The 19,483-nt window shown below is 42.0% G+C and overlaps 1 protein-coding gene across 6 annotated transcripts in view; it reads left to right on the forward strand.

The window, feature by feature from the left end:
* Positions 1 to 19,483, forward strand: part of kiaa0825 (KIAA0825 ortholog) — a 123,789-nt gene that overhangs the window by 12,668 nt on the left and 91,638 nt on the right. For all 6 annotated transcript variants that reach the window (XR_004632363.1, XM_034691307.1, XM_034691308.1 and 3 more), the window contains exons 6-11: positions 164 to 488; positions 9,957 to 10,124; positions 11,510 to 11,595; positions 11,787 to 12,044; positions 17,201 to 17,478; positions 18,594 to 18,744. Coding sequence is in view for 5 of the 6 variants with exons in the window: in XM_034691307.1 (XP_034547198.1) it covers positions 164 to 488; positions 9,957 to 10,124; positions 11,510 to 11,595; positions 11,787 to 12,044; positions 17,201 to 17,478; positions 18,594 to 18,744 (1,266 nt within the window). In the remaining variant the exon portion in view is untranslated. The remainder of the gene's footprint in view (positions 1 to 163; positions 489 to 9,956; positions 10,125 to 11,509; positions 11,596 to 11,786; positions 12,045 to 17,200; positions 17,479 to 18,593; positions 18,745 to 19,483) is intronic.

Below are 19,483 nucleotides of genomic sequence, written 5' to 3' on the forward strand. Positions count from 1 at the left end.
ATATTACATGTATGTATGTCAGTATTTTACCAGGTGGTCATATTGGGGTCTTGCTCACCCTGTCAGGATTCTAATTTGCATAACCATATGCTCACTCTTTATTATCTCACAAAGTAAAACTATGATTTTACAGCATTATGTTACTTTGATTTCTACCTCGCAGGCTCTGAGAAGCCAATCTGTGCTGGTTCTCCTGCTATCTGCTCTGAGCTCGAGCCCAGGCGGTGAGAGCGGATTTGACAGACTGGCTGTTGGCTTCCATTCTGCGGTCTCAGCTCTGACCCAGGCCCTGACAGAGGAGCTCCACGTCCTTTCAAAACTAGCTGAACCACACACCATCCTGAGTTTCATTAACGCAGCCTACCTCAGCACCGTGGCCCGTGAACTGGCCTCCATGATGGATAGAGAATGTGAAACAGCCCTGAGGGACAACACCACACTCAGCAGCAAGATCAAGAAATACTCAGCCAGGTCCCGGGCAACCGTAGGTAAGTAGTCTTACTTTTATTTTTCAATCCATTTTTCTCTTTCTGTTCATTTATTTTCTTTGTCGCTCTCCTAATGTGTGTAAATTTGTTCTCTCAGTTTATTCAGATGTCCGCTACAGCTTGTTTGCCCCCTTTATCTGAATTTCATCTCTCTCCTCCTGCTTCTTACTGTTACCAAATAAAGGCTAACAATTTTCTCTTACCATTTTAACTTTTCTGTTACTCTCCAGCTGCAGTGTTTAGTGATCTGCACCAGAGCCAAGGCCTCAGTAAGAGATTGTCAGTAACTGCTGTTCCCATTGTAATTGCTTTCTTTTTACCGCCCTCTTTCCTGTCTGCCTCAATTTCCTCCTCTCCAACAAAAAGAGAGGAGCAGCACTTCCAGGGCCAAGGTTCTTTTTGAAGCTACTTCTAAACACTATTTACCACATAGTTTATCTATGACTGTGACGAGTCCTGGTCCAAGGAAATGTCCGTGCCAAATCCAAGGTCTGTCAACAGTGTGTGTAAGCCACATTTAATTCGATCCTACACCTTGAACCTGAGTCAATAAGCACGATGCCATCTTGGAGAATACTTTGAATTGTCTGCTGTCATCTTAATACAAGTTCTTTCAAAAAGAAAGAAGACAAAATAAAGTTCAGTAAAAGATGAGAAGAGGCTGAGCAGCAGCTACTGCTTCATCCTCAGGACCTCACAGTGGAGAAGGGAAATTGATTAGTCTTGACCTTCTAAGTGTGATGGAGTGATACAGGCATATTTTGAAGCAAGGTTCAACATTTCGTCGACCTTTACTCATTGCAAAGTGGATATTTTGGACAGAAAAGAATTTTAAGGAATACTTTTAGTATTTGCCCAAATAGCAGAATGTGTCACTGTGATGTTATGCTGTGACGAGAAGAGCCCAGACCTTCACATGCCGTGTCACTTTTGATTCTTAATTCCCCACATATTCTCTTTGTTTGTTTCATACTGGCCTATTTACAGCTTGCTGAGGGTAAAGATTCAAAACAAACAAAAAAAAGTGTAAAGTGTGTGAGCCATTGTTTATTTTTTTCAAAAATGGTGCACATGTCAGCTTCCCTGCGGATCTGGGAGAGGAGTGCTCTTACATCTGCCATTCTTCGATAAACACACCACCAGCCTCGCATCTTTTCACACCCCCTCTCCCTCTCTCCATCTCTCTCTTCCCATCTCCTCCTCTGGTTTTTACTTTCCCTCTCCTTAAATGTGAGATGAGAGGAGGCAGCCAGGATAATTGGCCATGCGTCAGTTGGGCTGTTTGATCACGTAACGCGGCGGAGGCTACACACCTACGTGCCGCTCAACAAACCGTCAAATGTAGCACCGGAGGCAGAACACGGCTCCAAAGGGAGCAGGGGACCCGTGCTGTGTAATGATGGTAAAATGGAGCAGTTTTGCCTGTGCTGGTTTTAAGTGTGTGAATGTGTGTGTGTTTGACTATCAGCTGCAACTCAGCTTTGAGGGCTACAACTGGGATTACATTTTTATGTTGTTCCTGTTTTAAGCCCCCCCACCCCAAAAAAAAGCTCACTATCCACCACCCAAACGCCCGTGGCTCCTTAAGAGCCAAAGCTTGAACATTAATGCATAATCTGCTTTCACACTTTACTGTCTATACTGTACGCTACGCCCATAATTGTCAAGACAATTATGACAGTGGTAAAAAGAGAAAGTGATTCTATTTCCATAAGCACCGAATGACTCCTTAGATCTCTCCCTCCCTCCCTGCTGTGTTATTGTTTATTTCTGCAGCAGAGGCAGGCGGTAGGTATATTTTGATAAGAGCCATGCCTGGGAGACTGTGCGGGCTCCCAGGGGAGCGGCGCTGTCTGTAGCATCAGCCACTGTCAAACCACTGAACCATTTAACAGCGTTCACGGCAAGATCTGCCTCCTCTTTTAACCCCACCGACTCAAAGGCAGGCTCTGACATTGTACCGAGACAGATGTGATGGGTCTCAGCCCTCTATTTTTTTCTCCCTCTTCTCCCTCCCCCTTACCCTTTTTCCCCTTACTCTCCAGTGTCCACTTCCCCTCGACGTTTTTCTCTTTTCTTGTCTTTCCCCATTTTCCTGCAGTTTTCCAAGTGTAATGGGGTGAGCAGTGAGACTGGGAAATATGCTAGACAGGTTGGCTGGTCAGGAACAATACAGGCTTTAAACCTTACTAACACACCTCAGTGAGTCTACAGGGGAGTGGGTGGGTCATGTCCCCACGTGCATATCACTGTATGTGAGTGTGTGCTGGATTTTCTCAAAATAACCAAAAACTGTAATCCACTTATTTTACATTTACACTTACTACTTTTGAGGCACCACCATTCTTAAACTTTTTGATATTTACTGTATTTTGGTATTTACTTCTTTTTTATGCACCTGACTCCAATTCAGAAACAACAATGCTGCAAAACTCTTTGCATATGGTGCAGTTTGATGCACTGCGTTTACACCTTTCAGCCTAATCATGATTTGTTCATATGTTTATTTCCTGCTATGTAATAGTGTGTGTATGCATGTATGTGTGGCATTTAGTTACTTTTGAGTATGCATCATGTGAACACGTTGCAGCTGTTTTTGAGACCATCTAAGTGTGTTTGTCTGGGCTGAGTAATTGTGGGCATACTCAGAAAAATCATGTGATCAGGACTTGTTTAATACCCTTTTAAAAATTCATCATTAAATTTCCATATGGTATCAGTAATTTTCAAATCTATGCACAGGCAACCCATGTTTTGCAGGACATCAAAAGCCTTCATTCCAACCCCTCTGCATACACACATGCAATTTATTCCCTAACAATCGACCAGAGGGGTGAAGTCAGGGTTGTGAAATTCTGTTCAAACACCCTGTAACCCCTTTCTGATAGCGCCGATTTGAATTTCACTTCCACTAATTTCCCCATATGACGATGTCGGCAGCTCCTTATAGATAAAAAAGAATTGAGTTAGAACATGTATAGCAGGCACATTCACCCCCAGCGCTACCCCCTCGTCTCGCCCTTTCTGGCTCTTTGAACTCTTTCTTAGAGAATGCAGCAGCCTATTCAGCAGGGAGAGAGGCTCTGTAGTGACGCGAGATAGCTTGGCTGAGGCGCTGACTGGCACTGGAGGTGCTTGTGGGGATTGAGGCTACTTGGGATTGGCGTTTGTTAATATTTATTAAGAGCAGCTCCTCACCAGATCATATCTCTTTCTGAATTTATACACACTGTCAGCCAGGGATGTGCATCTGCATGCTATCATGTAATTATGTTCTAGGTGTGGGGGGTTTGTGCATGTGGGTCTGTGTACACCTGCACATTTGTGTTTGGGTTATACTTCCATTTTGTGAATGTTGCTTTTTTATACCCCTGTCTCCTGTCCTTGTAGGTAGTAAGGAAGTTACGACACAAATCGAATGTTTTTAACAAATTTTATTGAGAGTTGGGTCTTAACTCTGTAGGTGTGTAAGTGTCTGTGTTCATTTTCTCTAAATCTTGGGTTCAGTTAAATCACAGGGAAGAATATACTTCATGGTACTTGAGAATGTGTATTATGATTGCCGTTATTTTTTCCCTGTTCCCATCTGAGTGGCCACAATGGCCTTTGTGAATCACTCTTGAAAAGCTCAAGGATACGAACATATTCCTGGCACCTTCTATTGAGAAAGCAGGGACAAATATGGTTGGCTTATTGAGAGCAGCCTGCACTTTGTATGATTCGCTGAAGGCTTGAAAACAATAATGTGAAGAAGGGCACTAAACAAGTGGGTTTTAATGGAATGCTCCCATCAAGACAATGTATTCCTTGATGTTTCATCCTGGCTGTTTGATTCAAGTACATTTTACATCAGAAGCTGAAGAAATCTTAACCCCTATCTCACTGTAAGACAATAGTCACCATAAATAGAGCCAGAACAATCATAGACACTGAGGAGGACAGCAAAACATAGATAAAGTTTACTCTGCCCTTACTAAAAACACTACTGTCACCACTGTAACTCCTTCTCCCCAAAGGCAACTTAATTGAGACATCAAGTATTGCTACTTTCCCCTTCTGTGGCAGGTGGCCCCTGCTGTGGCCTTGTTGCACAGCACCCAGGGAAAGGGCCACAAGACACAGGGGCTTGTGTGTTTTGTGTGCATGTATGTGTGCGTGCATGTGTCAGGGTGAATCACAGCAGGAGGCCTCCCATAATAACGCTGTCTGAGTGAGCAGTGGGCCGCAACTGACGAGGAGGACCCCGGCTGTCACAGGACCTAGCGGGCGGTCCACAGCGGCTCATAGCTGCGCTACATACACACCCATAGATTCATGGATGTACCCCAAGGCACCCACACGACCCTGCTTGACACCCTATGAGCGCACGAGAAGGCACAGATACACAGAGAACATGGACACAAAAAGAAACACAGAAGGTCTCAACACTCAGCGCATCAACACCCCAAGAGCAAAGTGTTTTGATAAGAATGAAGCAGTGCACAAGTACACACGTTAACACACACAAGGACGGGATGGACAGATACATATTGATATTTAAGTCCTTGGGTATGTTGGGTAACATCTGTTAAAACCAGGACAGCATACTAAGAGAAGCACATAGAGGCCACTTCGCAGGGGAACCTTGCAGAGGAGTTTGGTTTTCACTTGGCATTTAGTTTTTGTTCCTGTTCCTCTGTTTGTAGAATTCAGTCTTTTTCTTTTTCAGACACTTGTGTGTGTACATTTTTTTAGGTAAGGTCATTGAATTCAGAACCTGTGTTAAGTTTTCTTTTTTTTTTTGTCTTTTTAGAGGGCGAAAAATATTTAGTTTGACTTTAAAACAGTTCCCTTATCCCATGGAGTTCCTCAAGGGTCAGTACTTGGTCCCCTTGTATTTAATATCTTATGCTTCTCTTCAAAGGGGAAGTGCCCCAAATTTTACACACCAGAATCTCTTGACAGAGTCATGATGAGTACATCTTAATGTGTTCACTGAAATTCTCTTAAAAGTTCTGCGAGTAGCACAAAAGTTGATAAAGTGCCTCAAGCAACTTTTCTTGAGGCAATGACAGTAAAATCTCAAGAAAATGGGGACAAAAAAATGGTTATGTGGAGCAAGCAAAAAATGGGGTTACCAGACCTTTGCAGTTTGCTCCTAGTCTATGCTTGAGGCTAGCTGCTCAAGGATTAATTCATTTTGGCAAACCCAGACTCTCTGACTGAATTGCCTTTAGTTTCAGCAGATTAAAGAGGCAAGATTTGCGAACAAAGAGGAATGTTCTGATTCCATTAGTTAGTAATAATACTCAGAAAAGTGTTATACATGAGCATAGTTTTCCTTTTTGGGGACTTTTGTTATCAATCATCAGTGTTAGGTATCAGGCAATTAGTAAATACATTTCCAAATGCAGGCTTTGCGAGAATAAAACTAAACATAGGCCAACATGTGGTTGTTATTCAAAATGTTGACATATATACATCATATCCGTAATCAGTATTTTATCATGTAACAATTATGTTCAAAAGCAGGATGGCATCTTGAGTGCAAAGCATTTTGTCAGTACTTTGATCTAGAAAATGGAGGTGAAGTTGTTTGTAATGTGTCTGATGAAACTGGTACACATCTACTCAACCAGAGCAATGCGTAACCAACAGGAATATGGACGTTAACCTGCTAGGAGGACCGAGGTTTGGTTGTGCTATCTCTGCAAAAGTGAGCCACACTAAGGGTATTGTGCACAATTTTGCTTCCTGCGTGTTTTCTTACATTTAGACAAGCCCGTTAGTAGGAATTGGAATTTCTGTTTGATCAACGAGGAGATAAGTCATTTCTGAACATTTCTTGTAAATAGTAACTTGTCAAGATCAGAGATTAGATGGTCTCTTTTAAGCTTAACAAAGGCAAGCTCTTGTAGAACTTGTCCATTGCAGATTGACAGATTTTAAAATTACTTGTTGCTTAATAAAAATGTAATTTTTGATATTTCTGATTCTGTTTGAAGCACTTGAAGCAATATGTAAAGCCGGTTACGTTTCCATTTTTTAATACATGTGCTAAAATTGACTTCTGAAATTCCCCTTTTCTTATCTCTCTTGATATAATGAACAAAATGCTTACATCAGCTGCTGTCCTGCTCAGCAAAAAGCATCTGCACAAACACAGGGAGCTCATCCTCACATATTGTGATCACATGATAAGAGACTGGAGGCCAGTTGTTCTGTGCTAAGGGAGAGTCAGACCACCCCTCTGATGGTCTGATTTACACTACAGAGAGACAGAATGAGGGAATGGGGAACAGAGGATGAGAGAGAGAGAGATGCTGTGCTGGAGTGAAATTAAATCAGTGGCTAAATTATTGCATGATTGCCCATTCCCCAAAGACTTGGGCATCATTTGGTAGAAAGTGTCTAATAATTGGTTTTCGGCCATGTCAGACACATGCAATTCCCCCTACTAATGGCTCTGTTTGGAAGAACTGGGCCTCTTGGGTCAGAGAGGGACAGAAAATAGCCAGACGGCAAAAAGCACCCTACGCCCTTTCTCCTTTTTTCCTCGCTCAGATAAACAAGGGAACAAGAGAGAAAGAGAGCGACACAGAAGAGGGGAGAGATGGCAAGAAGGAGTGTGTGTATGTGAGCGAAGAGGAAATGAAGTGGCAATAAGTGCAGCCAAAGGGGAAATGCTCTTCACCGTGAGTTTAATACATCAGACTGGGGATTTGGCAGCCCGCCACACAGCAATTGTTTACCTTTTTGCTCACTGGCTGCATCTGTTCTGTTTTGTAAACGGCACTAAACTATTCGCCCGTAAACACCGGAATCAATAACAACTGCTAAGGGAATTCCCTTATCCCGCCCCTCCCTCTCTTCCCCTCCCTCTCTTCCCCATGTTTTCATCCCTTACCACCACCCCTTTTCCTTCCACTAGATCTCCTCCTCCCTTCTCCCTCTCTTTCTCTCTCTATGTTCCCTGCCAGTCAAGAGCAACGTGTGTGTATTAGAAAGAGAGAAAGTGAGAGAGAAAGAGAGAAGGAGTGTGTGCTGTGGAGCTGATGGTAGAACCCACAGGAGAGACAGACAACGAGAAGACTGACGGCTCACCAAAAATACCTGCTCTGTTTGTTTCTTTTCTTTCTGTCTCACATTGTTGTCATTGTTAAAAGCTACAAACTGAAGCTGGCCACTGTAGACTTAGAGAGTTAGGTGTTTCCAGACATTTTCTACAATGTTACATATAAAACATAAACAACTCCCCCAACATACAGTATTTCAAAGATTTTGTTGAATGACTGATGTCTTGACATATGCTTGTTTACTATGAGGGCTTGTGATAAGATGAACACTGTTTTTATGGTTATTATAAAAATATGACCTATTGATTTTCCTTTTGTATATAAGAACAACCTCTGCACTATAATGTCATAAAAAGGCGCTCTTATATAAACATATCATTCTGCTTTCAGCACCAGCTTCAGCGCCTGTACTCCCTTATTGATTCTCAGCGCATTGACCTTTGGTTGAACTCTTCCGCCTGCTACTGCCCTTCCACATTCAACTCTATGAGACATGCCATGCACTATGCTATATGACACACCTGGGTGCTTTTAAGCACACCCTCTCCATCAACTGGCTATGAGAGCCTCCATTTGGCCTCACTGTTGTGACAAAGGTATAATGAGGTTTAGATGGCTGTGTACTAGACTGCTATGGCTATAAGGCTATTTGGCTAGGGAGACGACTATAAATACCTATATAGCCCAGGCAGTGGAGCTTGGTAAGAGGTGGAGGCAGAGCATTGTAAAACATCAAGGTCATGTTTGACAATATGAGTGTGACTTAGTGAGCAAGTGAAGCAGTTATAGGGTCACATGATGGGGAAGCAAATGGTCAGGAATCAGAGGGACAAAGATGTTGCTCAGATAAAGGTGATGCTTCAGATGAAGTGGTGATTAATGGGTGCTATGCTCAAATGAATACCCAACAGAAGGTGGGATGTTGTGAGGGGGGGGGTTGTTAGTGGTGAAAGCTTTTTGGAGAATCCGAGGCTGTTTCCCTAATGTGTCCCTGTCTCATTCGGTTTAGACTGTTTACTCTTGAGTTGTTGACAGCTTAAGTTTGCCCCTGTGTTGGGGCACGGAAAGGACTGTTGAATTGCTGGTGACTTCTGAAATAGACATGATTGTTGGTGCGTGTTTGAATGTGCAAGATGGAGAACGAGGCTGGCACGTGGATGTCAGCCAGGTCACGCATATACACATGCTGTACGAGATAGTCTCTCTTGCACAGTCTCCCACTAGACCCCATTACAGAGGAGCTGCAGACCCACGCAGCCTAATTACACATACACACAAATGCATGCACGCACAATCAAACACACACTTAATAATCACATGGCTATTCACACATGGTGTCACACACTCATGCTCACACTCTTGCACATAAATACATGCATACAGTAACACTTGCAAACACAAACAAACTTGAGGTCAGAAAATATTGCGCAGTGACCACATAGTCCGCTGCAGTGTGGCAATTATCCTGCGAGACTGACATGTGCAAATGTGAGTGACAGCTTTTTCTGCAAATCAAGTTTTTCCTAATGACCTGCATTACATGCACATAACACACTTGTTCATACGCAATAGGAGCACTCAAAAAATCCTTGACTGTCTGTCAACAAACACATGAGAACACACACATGCCTGCACGCACAGAGTCACACCTCATGCATGATTAAACCAGGCCTCCTAGGGGACAGTGTGTTGTCATATTGTCAGATTTTGTTTAACAATATAGCAAAATTACATTAGGATCCAGTGGCAATAATGTAACAATTATTAGAAAAAGCCCCCTCCCTCTTTTTCCTCTCTCCTCAACACTCAATCATTTCGCCGCTTACAGAGTCAAGGCTAATACTGAGCTCATCCAGTCCCAAATGCCTTTGCAGTGGAGGAGCTCATTTAAGCGGACACACAAAAGTATTTGTGCATGTGTCTGGGAGTATGGCAACGCATCTCCCAGCCGCCCATTCTCCAGCTTAATGCGGAACATCCCCCGGGTGATGGCTTTGGCAGCCTCCAAAATGGGAAATCCATATTTGCCGAGGGGGTCATCGGCGGGTTAGGGGGAGAAAAGTTTTGTGCCGGGAGAGAAGATGTGCATGTGTGACTTCTTGGGGAGCAAAGTTTTGCATATTTTTCCACTCTCTTTGTTTATGCTGTGTATTGGGAAAACATGAATGGTTCGATATTTATAAGAGGTGCCGTGCGAGGCAAGACTTGTAGAGGGGGGTGTTTTCTGATGATTGCTTGTAGACTGGGAGGTTGGGTTGAAAACTTACTTTCATGAAATTGTTTTCCTTTTCCCTAAACTGCAAACTGTAGTGAGGCTCTCTCTCTTCTATCTTTCTGCCAGCCATGCACTCACTAACATATGTTCTTCTTTTTCCTTTTTCTTGTCTTACATTCTTTTTCACCACATTCACAGCGCCAATGGAGCTTCCCATGAAAAATAGGAGCTTCAGTTTGACCTCCCACCAGCTGAGGGCGTTAACCCAGCTAGCCTGCACCCTGCTGGGCTTTGAGAGGACTGTTAAGGAGCTTGTCACTAATATGACTTTCATCGACTGTACAGGAGATACTCCGGGTGTAAAAGGTGGGACTACATTACACAAATATACACATGTTTACTTAGTGTGCACTTAATCAAGGCTCAGAAATCACTCTGGTCAAGTTACCTATTGACAATTTCTTTGGGAATTTGTGAAGTGTTGGTAACCTGAGAAGTACATTTTTTATTATTTAAAAATTACAAAGGACAGATACTTTTATAATGACTAAATACTACTGAATAAATCATAAAATTACAAATTTATTGGCAAAATTTTATGTGGTGGGAGGGGCATCTTTATGTTTCTAAAACTCTTGTTACAGTCCTTCATATGGGCCTCTCCCCAAGCATGAACAGCCCAGTTACACCCTCAAAATAACACCACACATGCACACACATCCATTAGTACGTGTTCGAGTGGGAAATCTGTGTTGTGTCTGAAGAAATGTTAGTGGGGAATTATCCAGAGTGTTATATAAGGCTTTAGTATCTTTTTCCTCTCTTCCCCTTTGAACTGCCACTGCAGAGATGTTAAATGAAAGCTTTTGGTGCATGGAGTAATTTCCATAAAGGTTACATTTACAAAAACAAGACTTGCAGAAAGGCTCAATTTACAGAGAGGTAAACAGCCTTTAAAGGGCAGTTATCCAAATCATTAATTTCAGGCAATCAAACGGCTTAATTACCAGAAATTCATCAGATGGGCTTAAAGGTCAAAAAGTGATGCGCACGCTGCTTCCTCCTTCTTCCATTCCACGCGGTCTTGTTCGACTAAATTGCCTCGCCTGGGGTCTCACTCTTCGCCTTCTGATTAGGAAACTGTGGCCTTGATGTTCACGCTTTTTAATTGCAACCCAATCCAACATCCTGTATGCTTGTCTTCACAAACCCCCGCCCCCCCTATGCTCCCCAGTCTCCACCACACATCCACACAATCTCCCCTCATGGAATACCCCCTTATGAGGTTGATGCAATCTGGGTTCAAATCAAATCTAAGCCCCAAATTTAGACTCGTAAAGCCATCGCCGTTAGCATTTACAGCCTTATTCTGCTCATTCCTCTGAGGCGTGTACCGTTATACTGCGGTCACTTTGGCTCGTTTTTGCTCAAAGGGGAGCAATATGAGCAATGTGACCTATATCTGGCTCTGGGTTATATACAGTTGCGTTCATGTCACTGCTACTTGCTTTTGGCTAGCTTCTTACACATACTTTGATGCAGTATATTTTGTGTGATATAGAAATAATCATAATAAATAATGATGGCTTTGATAGCAGCTTTCCACTGTTGAAACAGCATTTCTTATTTCTTATATTTTACATTGCTAAAATATCCCTTACCTAGTTTGAGAATTTGACCAAACACAACAATGTATGTGTCTTTTAAGATGTATTGTATGATGTATGCATTAAATAATATCTTACATTTAGGTATCTTGAAAAAGACTAGAGAGGAATCAGATATGACAGCAGATGGCAGGAAATCCAGAGCAGAAACACTTCCACACACACCAGAGGTGGGTCATCTGTATATGCTTCAACAAACCCTGTGAATTACTTTATCTTACAACTTTTCCATGTCAATCAGACTTGTGAACTTTTTTTCTATAGCTACATAGTTGCTAGACAGTTTGTCAATCCAGTGTTAAATTTATTCTCCTCACCATTCAGATATTACTTGACTGTTGGCTTCTCTCCTGTTTTGCAGGCGCAGGTGTTGGAGTTTGAGTGGAGGTCATCATATAGGGGGCTGGTCCCTCACATGGCACATTGTGTTAAAGTGGTGCTGGATGATGTTTTTGCCAAGAGTCTACAGCAGGAAGACGCTTTATTTTCTTCAGGTCACACCTCCATCACCCTGATCTGCATTGGTGGAGAGACAACCCTCTCTGGGAGCAACACATGCGTCAGAGAAGATTCCTTCTACACCTACTCAGAGAGAGAGACTCCCAAAATGATAGCAAAGGTAATCCTGGAGTTAGACTGGAACAGACTGAGGATTGTTTACTATTGCCTGAAGTTCAGTTCTTCATTTTCATTCCTCCTTTGCTAATTCTAGGTCCTACTTTAACAGATTATTCACATCATTATTTCCAATAATATAGTTAAAGTTTCAGTTACTTGCACTTCAAGTTGTGTGTATTTGGACATTGTAATTTTCCTATTTACCTTAGTTACAAAAGGACTGTGTTATTTTTGGTCCTTTCTTTTTGGTATGGAGACCCAGGTACTTAATTCAGGCAACTTCTCCACATTACTTAAAAGCCCAAATTCCATGCCTCAAACCCAATATTTTCTCACATCGTTATGTCTGAATTTCCCGGTGACTCTTTGAAACTATTCTAACATATACAGTATCTACTATTTCGCTTGAAGCGGTTCTGTTCATGATGCCCACAGACAGATACTCTACTAAAGGAAGACACCAGTCTGTAAATGGCCACTGGCACAGCTACAAGCACAAATATTATGTTGCCTGAAGGGAAGTTATAAATGATGAAACATGTAAGTGACACTGATGTGTCTAACTGGAGCTGTGGGATTATCTTTGGAGTGCATCATCAGATGTGTGCCATCCATGTTGTCTCATATGTACGACTTGTTAAACCTTACTGGGCAAAATGTAACGTTTTAGCATCACTTCAATACACTTAAACAATGTTTGTGTGCACTTTAGGTTTTAATATTCCCACTTTATTTCTGAAAAGAATAGGATTTTTTAGAAAAAATCTTTGTGTTTTTTTAGTAGTAACTTAAAACTTCACAAGCACTCTTAAAATATTAATCTTTACATAGATTAAAGTGGAAATTATTTGATTTAGACAACTTATTTTCTTTTTAAACAAAAAAAAAATTCAAATTAAATTAAAAAAAAAAAATAGTGCTGCCATTCATTTAAAAAATGTGATTAATCACATAAAAAGCTCTACTAAATCAAGATAAATCATTACTTTAAAGTTTGTTTTTACTTAAGTATGTTTAAATATTCGAAATATGCCACACTGAAAGCTAATAAAACTACTGGCAGCCTGTTGCAACACGGCCTAAACAGGAGTTTATGATTAAGCAGCGCAGCAGGAGACATAAAATGGGTCTGTGTGTTAATCACGCAGATGGTCTATTTTTCATGGTAAAAAGACATTCGACTGCGCAGTGAATTTTTTATATTCCACTGAACTGTAGAAAAACACCAGGCCTCATGATCAATCAAAGTTTGATGTTGTGTTGTCATTACGGTCCATCATGACTCAGTCACATGAGCAAAGGTCTCACTTTCTTTACTATAAGTCTGCATCAGGGTTTTTTATCATTATTTATTGGCTTATTAAGGTGGATTCGGAGGCCCCATGTCTGTTTGCACATGAGGCAGGAAAGTCATGTTATTAATTCGTGTAAAAAAAGTGTGTTAAGGTCTCAAGATTAATCAAATGTATTGACGCATTAATGTCTACATCCTTTACAAAAATACGTAAACAAGCAGAAATTTCAAATATGAGTTTTACATACATTTTGGAAATCCTCAAGATGACCTTTTCCATATACAAGAGAACTTTGAGTGTCCCTCCTTTTCACATAAAAACTCAATGAGATGTTGATTTTTTCATACACTTACATTGTCACATTATGCTTCATCTCTAAAACTTAGTTCTCACACAAATTTAAAGATACACACACATGCAAAAACCAACAGGATAAATACACAAGTTATTTGTCCATCCAACTTGCTACTCCTTACCTTGTGCATGAGCAAACCTCTGTCCCTGTGCTCTTCATCCTCCTTTATTACTACCTGACTGAACAATGCAGGTCTACACACATCACCCACACCCAGACAGATTAATGCTTTTTTGTAACCCAGGCGGAAAGCGCCCTCTATACAGAGAGCCCAAATGATTTGAGCCTGACACAGTTGACACCCTGGATCAGAGAGGGCCTTGGGAAGAGTCATCAGTATTACTCGAGGGGAGGACTCACAGGACAAAAGAGCAGACATGCGGGAACCAAGAACCACTGTGGAAGATTTTACAAGGGCTAGATGATGGAGAGAGAAGGTGTTGAATAAAAGGGAAAGTCATTGGGCCTACAGATGATAGAGGGATGTATCACAAAGGAAAAGAAGCAGGGGTAGAGGGGAGGATAAAGAGGGGATAGTGTGAGAGAAGGGATGAGAAGAGGGGGCATGGGAAATGGCAGGGAGAGGTGAAGTGGGCACCAGAGATTAACTTTTCTCAGGAGGAAGACCAGCGTGTGATGAGAGACCCGGCTTAGTGTCAAACTCTACAAAGGTTTGCCTGTGTTTAGGGCCTGGACTGCCATATATTTACCTCAATGTGAAATCTCCCAGTGCTGTTTTTTTTCTTGCTCTTCTCCTTGTTTTTTTCCACTCCTGTTGGACAACTTTTCCTCCTGAAACTCCCCAATTCATATTCCTCCATCTGTCTCTCATCTGTACTGCACACTGTACACACTCTTATCATTACTGCCTCACCTTCCTCTCCACTCCTCCTCCTCCAGTCCTTCAGCCCTTTCACTGACAGTGTTTGTGGCTCTCATTGCTAACGAGAGTCAGAATTTGTCTGTGCTCAGGACCTGTACAACATATTTATGTGTAGGTCAACGCTTCAAAGATGAGAGCCTTTCAACCCAAAGGTTATACATGCATGCATTTGCATTCAATAACTCTGAGCCAGACAGACATTCAAGACCAGATATTATATATATTTATATTTTCACCCCCCTTGTCCTTTTTTGACACATGCCCTAGTGTCTGAGTAGAGAGCAAATTACTATACAAGACATAAGCATGAAATATGGCTGGTTCAAAGGCATTATGATGGATCAATATTTCACGCATTTATATTCATATGTTCATACCTCAATCGTCACTTTTTTTCACGTGAGCACACTTCACTGTCAGTATTTCCATACATATGCAGCCTGCGATGATACTGTTCATCCATCAGACTTCTTTAGATGGCACACTTTTTTTTATTGGCAGTCAGTTGTGCCTTGAATGCCAAATGACCCCCTCAGTCAACAGCTGGAACTGGCCCTCCTGTCAGAACCTGGGATTGAGCTCTCCTTGTTTGGGTGAGCCTCTCTAACCTAGATGCTAGCTCTCTATTACGGCAACACAAGTGCCTTTTCTGTATTCACACTTCACTGATGCCCTCACCTCCACTTGTCTGCCTACTCCACATTCTGTACACACAAACAGGCCTCCCTAGCACTTAAAAACTTTACACAATCTCTTTCACCTTGCTGCAATAGTCCTGGTGGGATTCCAGGCTTTGATCTTAGCTAGTTAAGGTTTCAGTCTGTGGACGTATGTGTGTGCTTGGGTTTTTTTTTCTGCTCTGTATGTGTGTGCTTCCCTGCTCGTGTCGGTACTGTAAGTGTATGAGATGCTCCTCCTGGGCCTCTCCATCACCCTGATAATACTGATTGTTGTGCCTGCCTCTACTTCCTCTCTCTCAAAGCTAAGCTCCTAATGACTACATGTAGTCAGATATTGACTTAATTGTCCAAACGGCCATTGTTCCCAGGCCTTTTAACCCCTCTGGAAGCTTTAAAGGAGAAAATTGTGTAAAGAGATTGTGAGATTGTCAATTGTGTACACACAGTGGAGCCCTGATCTGACAGAATGTCGAATTCCACAGTCATCTCCTACAGTAAGTCAAGTAATAGAGTGTGTGAACAAGAAGGACATGCCATGATTGACTGATTGATTGATCTAACTTGCATAGAGTTTTCTGAGTTATTGTGATTTTTCCTGTCTTGCTAGCTTCACAGAACATGCTTTGTTTGAAGCTTTTAAGAATCTGCCTGACTCATAACTTACATGTATGGGTGTATAAATTCTCGCACACAGATGTGCTCCTTGGCACATGCCTGATCAGCTTTCACTGCTCTCAATGTGATGTCAATGGGAAGCACATGATGTTTTAGAGGCAAAGGGTCTCGATGCCTGTTCTTTCTCTGATGCAAAAGGTACATGGTGCATTTTAAGGATCTGCAGAATATTATATTTAAGTCTATGCATACTACATGTTTATTTTTGGCATGGGTTGGCAACCTGCCGCACACGATCATAAAACAGGCACACATATACGATTTTTCATGTATCTGTTCTTATTTAAAGAGTTTTTTGCTTGTTATGAAACAGGCTGAAATTAAATTGATGTATATCTATGACCTACAGAAACAAACAAGACCATTTATAAAAAAAAATACTATTTCTCTTTACTTTAGATTACTGCAACTACTGCAGTGACCTAGGTGTCGGATCAGGTGACTAACAGCATGCTTCAGAAACAGCCATTTTTACATTTTTGACAGAAACAAGTATCAATTCAGCATTTGTGCCAGGCATGCTTGTTGATACCTGAGATATATGAGTTATAGTACTTAAACCAGCAGATTTTGGCTCTAAGATGATACCAACACTACTTATTAGTGTATCAGCAAACACATTCAAGAGGAGGAGGCAGCCCTGTCCCTGTTGGCCTTTTCTCCAGGCCTACAGGGACAGAACTGTCTGTATGTTTTAAGTCTTACTTGTTGCTCTTGTAGTTTATAGAATAAGCTTCCACACTGCTGAAACAGCTCTCTTTCTCTCCCTCGCTCTAACTCTCACCTTTGCCTGACCTTTTCTTTTTTATTCCTCTCAGCACGTCCTACTCCCCACCTCATCCCTCTGTATGTACTGTAACATTTCTGTTTGAATGCTGTGAACATGGTGTGTGCTTTTATAAAATAAGACAAGCGCTCATGTATCCCAGAAGTAAAGGTTTTATTTGACCTGATACCAATTATGCATGTTCAGCAGCAAGGTTTATGCAGAGGGCACGTCTTTAGACATCTGTATTCTACATTTGCACTGATGTTTGCTTTTCAGCTGTAATAGCTTGCACAATGTTGGATAAAAATGCATGTGTAGTACTCATTTTTTCAGTATTCTTCCTTGTCATTCTGATGACTCCTCACAAATGTTACATTTTTTATACCTAATGAGGTCTCTTTCTGATGTTTTTTTCCTGGTTTTGCTCTTACTGACAGATTTTCCCTCTGTTACTGAGATCATCTTGTCTTGTCTTGTCTTTGCCTTTTCTCTCCCATCAGTTCTGCAGAGCTATCACAGCTGAGCTGGATGCTTTGCTTCCCCTGGCTGCAGCCTGCAGGGACGGCTCTCTCCTGGAGGTGCGATCGAGCTTTGTGGAGGCGTGTGGCAGGGCAGCGTTCGCCATGTTGGGTCGTTTGCAGGAGAGGGCCCTGGAGGTTCCATCCAATGCACCCCTGAAGAACCTGCCTGCTCTGCTGGCCACATGTTTATACGTGCACCAACGACTGGAGCACTACCATGCCCGGCTGAAAGATTCACACACTGCAGCAGCTAAAGTGTAAGGCCAGGGTTTCTGCATGGGTGTCTGTTAGTGCGTATTAAAGAGAGGGGAATAGTATATAGACAGCTATGTATGTATGTATGTATGTATTCATCCTGTTCCAGTAACAATACATAAACAATGATAAAGAAGACAATAACAATGTAGATCATCAGCACATGTTGCTGTTGCTTCGTCCAGTTTTGAACAAAACATTAACTTTCTAGCAGCTTCCCCTCTCCTGCACCCTGAACCTGCATGCCTCCAACATTACCCATTGTTCCTCTGTTTCTACTGCACTTTAACATGTCAAAACTGCTGTCTGCTGATGTCTGCTCACTCTTTCTTGGATTACAAGATAGAGTTTTAAAGGCTGATTTATACATCTGCATTACTCTTACATTACTCTTTGTTTTATTCTCCTTCTAATCCTAACATCAACACAACATTTAATAGGAAAGATGAGGAAATATGAATTGCCCCTAGGTGTTTGAGCTGTAATACAAGAAGAACCCACTTGGAAAGATTTTGAAATTTGAAACACAAAATGTTTGTGTGTGATTTAAAGAGGAGAGGAGAGGACGAAAAGTTATAAAAGGGAGTACAAGTGATTGACAGCAGGTAATGACACCCATATTGTGTCTACATCTGGTGAATTTTTATGCACCATAATACCCCCTTAACCTCTGCTCTCTTCAGAGCCCCTCTAAAGACATCCATGGTGCCCTCAGTGCTCCTGTTGTCCCACCTCTGGCCCCAAGCACCCCTCCACCTGCACTTGCACTGTGCCCCCTCCGGTCATAAAGCACATTTCTCGTTCTCTACACCAGCCAGTCCCCTGGTTTTAAGCCCCCTGCACCCCCGTTAAACTCTTGCCTCTCTCTGGAAAGTATCAAGACAGGCAGATGTAAAAGATATGTAATGTCACAGTGAACTTTTGGAATAAATCAAAAGTTCTTTCATCTGATCATTACACCTCATGTTTGTTTGATAGATCCTTGAATATACAGTGGTCAATTATGCAAGTGGATTTCAGGATTTTGGCCTGTTGGACTCTTGACCCCAGGTACTTTATTTTTTTCTTAATATACCTCATGTCTGACTGATGATCTGTTCTCTGTCTCTTGGCTTAGACCCCTAACCCTGCTGCCTATCCAGAAGTACCACGATGCAGCCGAGGCCTTGAGAGAGCAGATGACCAGCTACTGTTTCCAGGTCTGTTCCACCTGCATTCTGCAAGACACAGAGAGTCACCACTGGGCTGATCCAAAACCATTCTATGAGGTAAAATGTGATTAATTATCTACAGAAAGTTTTTGTTTTTTGGTGTTAAAGATAAGCATCTTTGAAACCTTAAGACAGTTATACCTGAAAACATCTCCAGTAATGCCTGGTGTACACTGAATTCATTTTACTGTAAAACATGGATATTCTAATGCCACGTGCCTTAGAAGTATTCTTTTTTGTAGATTCTAAGAAACTCTTGGAATTATACTCTGGAGCTTTCTTGCTTCTTCTTTTCATTCCCACAATGCACCTTTACCTCCCACTCTCCTTCTTCTAACTGAGCGTTCTCCTCTGAGCTCCCTGAGAACATCTGTGGCTTCCATGCTGCCCCGGGGGCTCCTGGGATTCAGCTGTCTGAAGTCTGCAGTCTACACTGGGACTGTCTGGAAACAGCATAGGGCCCCCGAAACTCCCCTACCTTTATGCCCTTAAACCAATCTAAACCTCTCCTCGCTTTCTTACTTTACTTCGCTTTTGCCTTTTTTTTCTCTTTGTTCCTCCCTCCTTCTTTGGGTCACTGGTGTCAGACAGACCTGCTGTGCGCAGGTGTGTGCTTTTGTTCAAGCATGCCTGTGTGCATCTGTACAGATGAATGCACGTGTGGGTGTGCAGCAGAATCTCTGGATGTGCCTTTTATTTGGTCTGTGTGTATGTATCTATGTTTTTATGCCTGTATATATGTTGTATGCATTAAGTTTCCATCTCCTGTATCCCTCTGTGTCTCTACTGTGTCATG

Source organism: Notolabrus celidotus, chromosome 9, assembly GCF_009762535.1.
Source record: "Notolabrus celidotus isolate fNotCel1 chromosome 9, fNotCel1.pri, whole genome shotgun sequence".
Classification (NCBI taxonomy): domain Eukaryota; kingdom Metazoa; phylum Chordata; class Actinopteri; order Labriformes; family Labridae; genus Notolabrus; species Notolabrus celidotus.